The sequence below is a fragment of the Olea europaea genome, chromosome 12, assembly GCF_002742605.1.
Source record: "Olea europaea var. sylvestris chromosome 12, O_europaea_v1, whole genome shotgun sequence".
Taxonomy (NCBI): domain Eukaryota; kingdom Viridiplantae; phylum Streptophyta; class Magnoliopsida; order Lamiales; family Oleaceae; genus Olea; species Olea europaea.
Window position 1 is genome coordinate 17,424,082 of NC_036248.1, and position 9,041 is coordinate 17,433,122.

Consider the following 9,041-nt stretch of genomic DNA (forward strand, 5'->3'; position numbering starts at 1 on the left):
TATCTACAACAAGAAAACCAACTGTACAAAATCTCAGTCTCCAGCTGATAACTTCAATTATTTACTAATCCCGTTGGCTTCAACGTTTTATAACTTATTTTGTCTCAAATTTATTTTTAATCAAACTTTCTATGGGATTCATAGTATTTATCTAACTTTTCAACTAAACTTTTCATCAAATTTATCAAACTTCAGTTTGCTAAAAAATTAAATTTTTATCTAAACCAAACAAAGGCTAAATGTGCACAAAAAATAGTGCTAGACAAATCTCCCGAACCAAATCCGACGGTTCTTCTCAAATAAAATACTCGAACGGGTATTTGAATTGAAAATCGACGGGTACGATTCGGTTCTACACTAAGAACCGAAGAACCGAATCTTCTTAATTTTTTTTATATTGAATTATTTTAATTTTTTCTAAACAAATTAACAAATTAAATAATTAGGTGATTGATTGATATTCCATCTCTCAAGCCCTAACCTAGCTAGCTTGATCCAACCCAATCAATTTCTAAATCCAATTTTTTGGCCCAATTATTTTTTCATTTCTAATTTTTTAATTTTTAGCCCAAGTGCCATTTTTAATCTTTCATTTCTTAGCCCAACATCCAAGTGATCCAACCCACTAATAACTAACCCTAAATAAATTACACACAGTATCACCTACACTACACATAACACATCTGACATTCCAAGTATAGAACCGTCGACTCCGAGTCCGAAGTTGTGACCTTCGGGTTCCAACCACAACCTCCGACCATTGATCAATTTGTTGGACAACTTGTTATTTAGATGTTATTAAATTGGACTACGTTAATTTGTAAAATTATGATTGAATGTGTCACTAATTGTATTTATGTAGTGTTATTATAAATGTTAAAAAATTTAATTATAGTACGGAATCGAACCCGAACGGTTCTATAATTATATGTGAACCCGACGATTCCATTTACTAAATACTCGAAAATTTCTTGTTCGATTCGATTTTAAAGAGAACCTTTAAAATCGAACCAAACCATCTGCGTCCAGGGCCTAACAAAACGTGTAGATGCTAGATGGTGAGTAACTCAAGCAGTGTGGAATCACTTGAAAATCAAATTAAGGCCAAAAAACACGCACATAATAAGACACTACAAATCAAACCATAAAGAGAATCGCTCTGGCCCTACTTACGAATAAATAGAGAGAATCTTGAAAATATTACCAGTGCCAAAAGCAGATTTCCCAGTCTCTTTCTCTAGCAAATTCATTTAGTATCCATTTGATTATAAAAATGAAATTGAATCGAATTGAAAATGAATCTCAAAGAATTGAATTGCCTAAAAATTATTTTCCTGAAAATTGTAAATTATTGTATTTGATTGGTATAATTTTCTACATGGAAAATGTTGAAATAAAAATATCTTTTGAGGTTCGTTTGACTTTGTTTTATGTGAAAATTGTCAATTAAAAAGATAGATTTTACTGGTATTGAGAATGAAATTGTTTCCATCATAATAATAATAATAATAATAATAATAAAATTAAAGAAAATCACTCATCTTTTGGTATTCGTTTGACTTTGTTTTACATGAAAATTGTCAATTAAAGAGATGAAATTTATTACAATAATTCTTACAATTTGTTTCAATTGCAAAATAAAAAATAAAAAAATACGTCAAAAGGTGGAATTTCAATTCCCACCATTTTGGTGAGAATTGAAATTACATCATTTGGTGGAATTTGCTTATGTGGCAACAAAAGATAGAAAAGGAATTCCATCTCAAATTTGTGCCATTAAACACATAAAAGATCGAAAATGGAATCTATTTTCCATTTTCCATGAAAAATATAAGCCTATCAAACATGGCCTTAATTTCTTTTTGAGAAGATCAAGGCTTACTCTCTTCTCCTTCTTTTATGCCCCCTCTCCTTTCTACTCTACTCCCTAACGAAGAGGCCCCTCCTCTCAAATGAGATTCAGAAAACAAAAGGATTCGGTATAAAATAGAGAAGCTGAGGCGGCTTGAAAAGGAAGGGGGAATGCTGTCCTAAATGCAGTTATGCACCGTAGATTATTCATTCAAATCACACAATACATTGGACCTTGAAGCACTCGAATCACCACGACACATGATCAAAATGCTGGGTGGCCTACAGTCTATTTTTCGGCAAGGACATGTCTCCATAAAGCCCGTGTACAGTGGGATCCACATGTTCCACACCTGTTTCATTAATGTATATTTTGGTGTTTAAAATTGTTTTAATTAAGCAACGCGTGAATGCACAGTGAGTGACTCTGCCGGACACGAGACTTGGTTTTATGATCCCGGTGGGCAGCGAGTGCGACCACTATAGACATATGGGCCCTAAACAAGTCAGTCAACATAATAAACCGGGTTTTGCTAGAAATCCCTGGCCACATGGGCGACACACCCCCTGCCAAAAGGGGGGGCACATGTGTTCCCCCCGGAAATCCCGGACCCATGGCATTACTCCAATAAACCTTGCCCTTTAATCTTTTCTTCAAATAAATAAATAAATGATGGGCTTAACAAAAAGGAACTCTCCAAGCTAAGATGAAGAACAAATTTCCTTGCTGGCAGTCGCAGTGTAGGGGTTCGATTCTTGAGACATGAAATTGGACTTCTTGTAGGCGCGGTGTACAGACGGCTCTTGTTCCTTAATCTGATGGGACAAAACTCTAGAGACGAGGTGGTGGGGACCCTCAAGATTGGGGTTCAACCTTTAGAACAAATTTCCTTGGTCATTCGTGGCTGTGGTTCAATAAAAAGGCTGTGAAACTTTGATGTCATTGAGAGCAAATATTGACAGGTAACATCAATATGAAGTTGAATTCCATCATGGGGAACTCGGAGATCGTCCTATAAACTCTCAGGAACGACATCCTACCTTACGAGTGCCCATGCATTTAATGTTTTGACATCTACACATGTATTTGCAAAACTCAAGACAAAATTGTTGTCGCATAAAGATATGAAAAATTCGAATTGTTTTGAGTTTTATGAATTCAAGTGTCTGATAAATAGTTATGGATTAAAATTAGATTTTTAACGGAATTTAATAGTTTGAAATTGAGTGATTGTATTAAAATACTCAGTCACATGGAAAATTCAATAAATTTCCTTGAGATGTTCCTAGAAATACATTTTCAATTTTGCCCTTGACTTGAAAGAATGAATCGGGGAAACGTTGATATGGGATAATTGAGATGAAAATTGTTTGATGGAATGAAGTCAAAAGTCCTATTATATCTCTGCCAATCAACAAGGGTTTCATGCCAAGTCCATGACAAATATGTTAAATGTCTTTAAGCTACACGATCAAGCAAAATATTTCATTCCGTATTCGTAAGCATTATATTCATACCGCGATTTGAGGTACTGACTAAAGTAAATTTTTTGACTAGAACTTATTTAAGAAAAAAATAAAGGAAAGCAAGAAATTATGGAAATATAAATTATCCATCAGCCAAAAGAGACTCAGTCCGGCAACCAATAAAGGTCATAAAATAAATTCCCATGCAACCGACCTAAGCCTACTTAATATTATTGTACCACTCCTAACACGGCCTTAACTTTCAATTTATAGCAGGACGAGTAGTTAAGACATAGCTGGACTTTAGCTAGAGCAAAGGAACCAGAACTATTCAATCTGCGCCTGCGGTGTCATTATTATTGTTGACATTTTCGTACTCATTCGAAGATCCATCAACTGGGTACTTGAGTGCATTAAGTTGGAGTTTACGGAGGGCAGCTTGACCAAGATCAACGCCGCACATGTCAGAGAGTCTGATGAGGTAAAGCAAAACATCTGAAAGTTCCTCACCAAGGTGTTGTTTTTCTTCCTCTTTCCAGTCAGGCAGTCCCTTGGGGACCTCACCTTTCCATTGGAATATTTCAGAAAGTTCTCCAATTTCCCCAACCTGCAAAGATAAATAGAAAAGATTTGGGTTATATTCTTTTTCTGGTTGGGATAGAAAAGAAAAGGCAAAAGGCAAACGGTGTTGATTCAACGGATTTTTATTAAAAACTGAAATATGATATCCAATGTTGATCATGCTTTTTGACTTTCTGGACCAAGCTTTTACATGGAAAGTTTCTTAACATGTTTTTTCTTAGGTTTTCTTAAGAAACAAGAAATGACTAAAAGAAAAGAAGGCATCATTACTCGCTGAGCCTATGGGACAGGTTCCATGGTAGAAACTAAGGGTGGAAAGGTACGAGTAATTTTTACCAGGGCCAACAGCAGATTTCTGGGGCTGTGAAACTTTTCCCAATCTCTTTCCTTAGAAAAGTCATCCATTTTCTTCTTGAGAAGATCGAGGGTCACGCTGAGACTCTCCTCTTCTTCTTTTATGCCCCCTCCCATATCTCTTGAAATCAGAATCACAAAACACAGGAAAATGGAAATGGTATTACACCTCGCAATATAGAAGAATAGAGCAGGTCAGGCTGGTATTTAAAGAATTGAACCCCGCGGAGACGAAGAGGTCTGGGATGGCCCACTGGATAGGGCAACCGTCTATTATTCAGCAACTGTGATGTTGACACGTGTAGGGAGAGAGGTGTCGCCTCGACATTGGAAATTCTCGTCCACAGTGGGGTCGACATGGGGTCCACATGTTTACTCCTGTTTCACCATACATGTTGGTTTCAATTAAATGTGAAATGTGAATGCACAGTGACTCAACAGCCAGATGACCATTTAACATAAGTAGTGATATGACATTTATATTTTAGATAAATACAGAGCTAAACGGGTATTACACATTATTCTTAAATATTTTATAAGAATATTTTCAAAAAATTCTTTAAATATGAGATACTTTCTATTTTAGATCATCGATCGTTAGAAATCATGCTCTAAGAGAATTTTTAAATTAACATTTCAGCCCTTGTTTGAGCCCCACTACAAAGAAAATTTTGGGTAAATTGTATTATGAAATAATATTTTTTGGAAGAATGTGTAGTTAAAAAATAAAAGAAATTTTTTATTTACTTATGATATTATTTTATTGAAAAATGTGTAATTAAAAAGAATTGCGAAAAATATGTATCAAAATTTTAAAAAGTGTCAAACAAGGGCTTAATTTAGAGAATGAGCTAAACTTACTCTTTATAATTAAATGCATTTAAAGTGTTTCAATTTTCAATATAAAAAATAATAAACTAATCTAGAGAAGAGCTAGTTGAAATGAAAGATAGAGAAAAATAATAAATATTTTCTAGAGTAACAAATTTAAATGTTAAATATAATAAGCTTGTTGAAGTATTTCAAAATTTTAACTATTTAAAGTTATAAACGCTCTTCAAATGATATAATATACTTTTTAAAAGTAGATAATTTCTTGGATATGCTCTAAGTGCTGTAAAAGTAATATTTAATATGATATGCTTTGATTTAAATCTACTGCGACATAAACAAAATATGTAAGAAAATAAAATTTAGGATATAAATTTAAGAGAAGAAAGTTGTACTCTCATAACTCAATTTTTATTATTCAAATTTTTTGTAATAATGAAATACTATAAATGAGTAATTTTTTATATTAAATTTGGTACATAAGAATTAATTTCTAATAATGAATTTAAACACCCAATAAAATTTCTAAATATATGACTAGAAGTAAATTCATCCATAATGAATCAAATTCATGTAGATTAAATTTCATTTAGTCAAGTTTCACTGAGTCTAGATTAATGTGAATGTTAATTAATTTATAATTAATAACACAAAATTCATACATGACCAAGGATTTTATAATATTTATTACATATTGAAAAATGAAATTTAAATAATTAATGAAATAATTAAATTGTAGTAGGATTAAAATCGTTCAAAAAATAATTCTCGTTTAATGTGATATTTAATAGATAATAGATATAGAAATACATTATAGATATAGATTAGTTAATTTATTATTTTAGTTTTCATTCTAAAAGTAAAATTTAAAATGACTAATTAATTAATCACATTATCAATGATAAAATGAACACTGCTTATATCATTATGTCATTGTAGCATGATTGTTGTGAAAATTAGAAGTTTCAAGAAAAAAAAATTAAAAGCTTAATTATTATGTTGGCTACTTGTTTTAATGCCCGGCTGTCTAGTGGAAGCAATCGGCGCCCATTAGGATCATAAATTCACAGGTATTTTTATTTGTACAATCATGGTACGATGATATAATAGTTGACATAATGTCATGAAAATAGAGTTATATTGCCCATCCAATCACAAAATGACACACACTTTTCCGTCAAACAATCTCTTAGAATCCTTCTATTAATGTGTCAATTTCCTTTTCACCATGTACGAATGGGCAATTGTTGAAAATGAAGTAAAACCAGACATGAAAATCTGTACTTTTCATAAAACCTGAACAAAGAAATTTACTGTATAATTTTATTCACGTTGTAGCATGATCAACCCCCCATTTTTTTTTTGTGGAAATGTCACCCTTTAAGTGTAATCAATTTTGAATCCTGAATTCTCTATCTGAAGAGCATCTATTTTATAGCTTGTTTGGTAACGATTATGAAAATTGATTTTTTGATCGTTAAGGAGAATAATGGGCTCACTTGTGAATGAAGAAGTCAAAAATGACGGTTGGAATAGTAAAATAATAGTCAAAAATTAATTTTTTGAGGTAAATAATTACTACCAAACGGGGCTTAATTCTGTCCTTCAATCTTGAAAGATCTTCAAATATCCAACCAGTCACAGAACTAGCCTGGACTATTGATAAAATGAATATGTTTGGGTCAAGAAAATAAAGGCCCAAACCATTTTCTGCCAAGCCCAGCATCAGGATTCTAGATTCAATCTAGTGCCTTACTCCCTAACAGCAAAACCCAATGATTAATCGTAACGTGAAAATAATTATTGAAGCACCCTGATACCAATGGCTGGAAAATCGAGCAAAACTAGACAATAAATTTTTTTTTTCTCTCACTAAATTTGACTCAAGATTTTTTATTAAATATTTATATTCACGATATAATCAGTCACACAGAATTGGAAAAGTACCCTTTGCATGACCAAACTTCGAATCCTAAGTTTTTTATTTGGATGACAGTGATTGCATTCTTGTTATTGAATCTTGAAGAGTTTTGTTATATGTACATTTCGGTGCACACTCTACCTCACAAGAGGGGGCCCTTTGCTTTTTTTTTTTTTTTTTAATTATTGAATTTGAATTCCGTCCCCCCCCCCCCCCCCACACACTTGTGAAGGGAGTGTCCACCGAAATGTATAAATATCATTTATCAATCTTGAACTTGAATGTTATTCTTAAATATTCGAACTTCCAATCTTAAGAAATTTTTTACTATTCTTTTGAAGAATAAACTATAGTTGGTGGAACCTCGAGAAAAACAAAAGAACCATATTTTTTCTTTTTTTCTCTTCTATACGGGAGAGCCACAACAGAGACATAGTATCCTATGGTGAGGCTAGTTCTTCCCTTGTTCCATTCAATCTCTATTTATATTTTACCCTTTTTGAACACATTGTCCTTAAACTTCAATCACTAATACAATTAAATTCAGAGCTTTTACTGAAGCTATCAAAGGGGCCTAATTGGAGTTATATAAATTATGCCGAATAATCATCCCTATCAAACCAATCTGATTCTGTCCAGGATAATTCTTAATTTCCACATTTTTCCAATAACTGTGAGAAACTAAACTCACAAGTTATATAAAAATCACACACAAGTAATATAAATTAATTCGCTGCAATTTATATCGTCTTAACTTGTCATCTATATGAATTATAGCAGTTGGACATTAAATATTAGATCAATGGCAATGATTATTTTGTCTTTGTAATTATTTTCATACTCATGAGTCACATTTTTTAAATAGTTTATTCGTGATATGATCATGAAATTAATAATTCAGTTTTTCCAGATAATGAGTTCAAATTAAATTTTTTTTTTAAAGAAACTACTCAAGTGGACTCATTTGCCTGTTGAACAAGGTGAAGAATTCTAAATGCAAATACACACTCATTACTTCGGTTCCTATCAGTTCCCCACATATCTAGATATTGATCGTTACTAAATGATATCACTCATTGACATATCAAAAAACTTCAAGTTCATGCATAGCAGAAAGTATATCATGACCGATTTAGATAGACCATAGGATAGTCATATGTTTTCTTTAGCGCAATCCACAATAAATTTATGAAAGGACAATCGTCACAATCAGGGCAAACCTCGTACCCAATTTGTAAGTAATTGACCCTTCAACCTAAACAGGCTGTCAACCTTTATAAGTTGGTCCAAGAGAAATTCTTTTTGATCAAAATATAAGTTATAATTTCTTACTTTTCTAGCAAGTACATACCTTATATATCACAATTCGATCGATGACCCTTAATTGTTTACTTTAATATAGATGAATAATTAACTCAAAACAAATGAATCTCATTTTATTCATGAATAAAACAAAATGTTCTCAATTATGGTTATGTCCAACATTTGGCATCAACCAACAGCTATCCACAATGACATTTGATGTTGTCGAAATTTGGACGTTTTAAGGTTGGTGTTACTTTCTTCCAGCTTTCATGCTCGTAATCAATCTTAATCATGTTTAAAACTCACTTAACAATCCACTTTCTAAATTTGTGTACTTTTTAACTCATAAACTCCATTAACCAGCCGAGATGATTGGAATAATTGAGTGGTTAATTTATTAAACCCACTCTTGCTATTGTTATCAGTTAATATGAAAGAAAAGTTTTGGCTATGCTTCAAGAAAATAAGCTTTAATTAAAAAAAAAAAGAAAAAAAAAGAAAAAGAAAAAAGAGACAGTATCATATACACCCTTCACGAGTTTAAAAAATATTACTAATCTTATCTAATTCAAGATTGAGTATAACATATGTCCCTTGATCACTTTTTTAGTCATATACCTGAAATATCCTTGCTATGAGAAAGATGAAATATTCAACGATTAGTTACAATTTAATTTGTTCACATAAACTATAAGAACATAAATTAACATATTATGTATAAAGCTCGTCC

At 32.1% G+C, this 9,041-nt stretch overlaps 1 protein-coding gene across 1 annotated transcript; it reads right to left on the minus strand.

The window, feature by feature from the left end:
* Nucleotides 1–3,428: 3,428 nt before the first annotated feature.
* On the minus strand, nt 3,429–4,450 carry LOC111405925 (dCTP pyrophosphatase 1-like). Its single transcript, XM_023035042.1, has 2 exons — nt 4,237–4,450; nt 3,429–3,925 (listed from the first exon to the last, which is right to left on the minus strand). Exons 1-2 carry the CDS (start codon nt 4,369–4,371, stop codon nt 3,650–3,652), a joined length of 411 nt encoding a protein of 136 aa, XP_022890810.1. The 5' UTR covers nt 4,372–4,450; the 3' UTR covers nt 3,429–3,649.
* Nucleotides 4,451–9,041: the final 4,591 nt, after the last annotated feature.

Excerpts from the sequence above, each read along its gene's own strand:
- LOC111405925 (XM_023035042.1), bottom strand. The coding sequence starts at position 4,371 with ATGGGAGGGGGCATAAAAGAAGAAGAGGAGAGTCTCAGCGTGACCCTC. Across the intron at positions 3,926-4,236 it reads GAAATCTGCTGTTGGCCCTG|GTTGGGGAAATTGGAGAACT; the intron begins GTAAAAATTACT and ends TTATCTTTGCAG.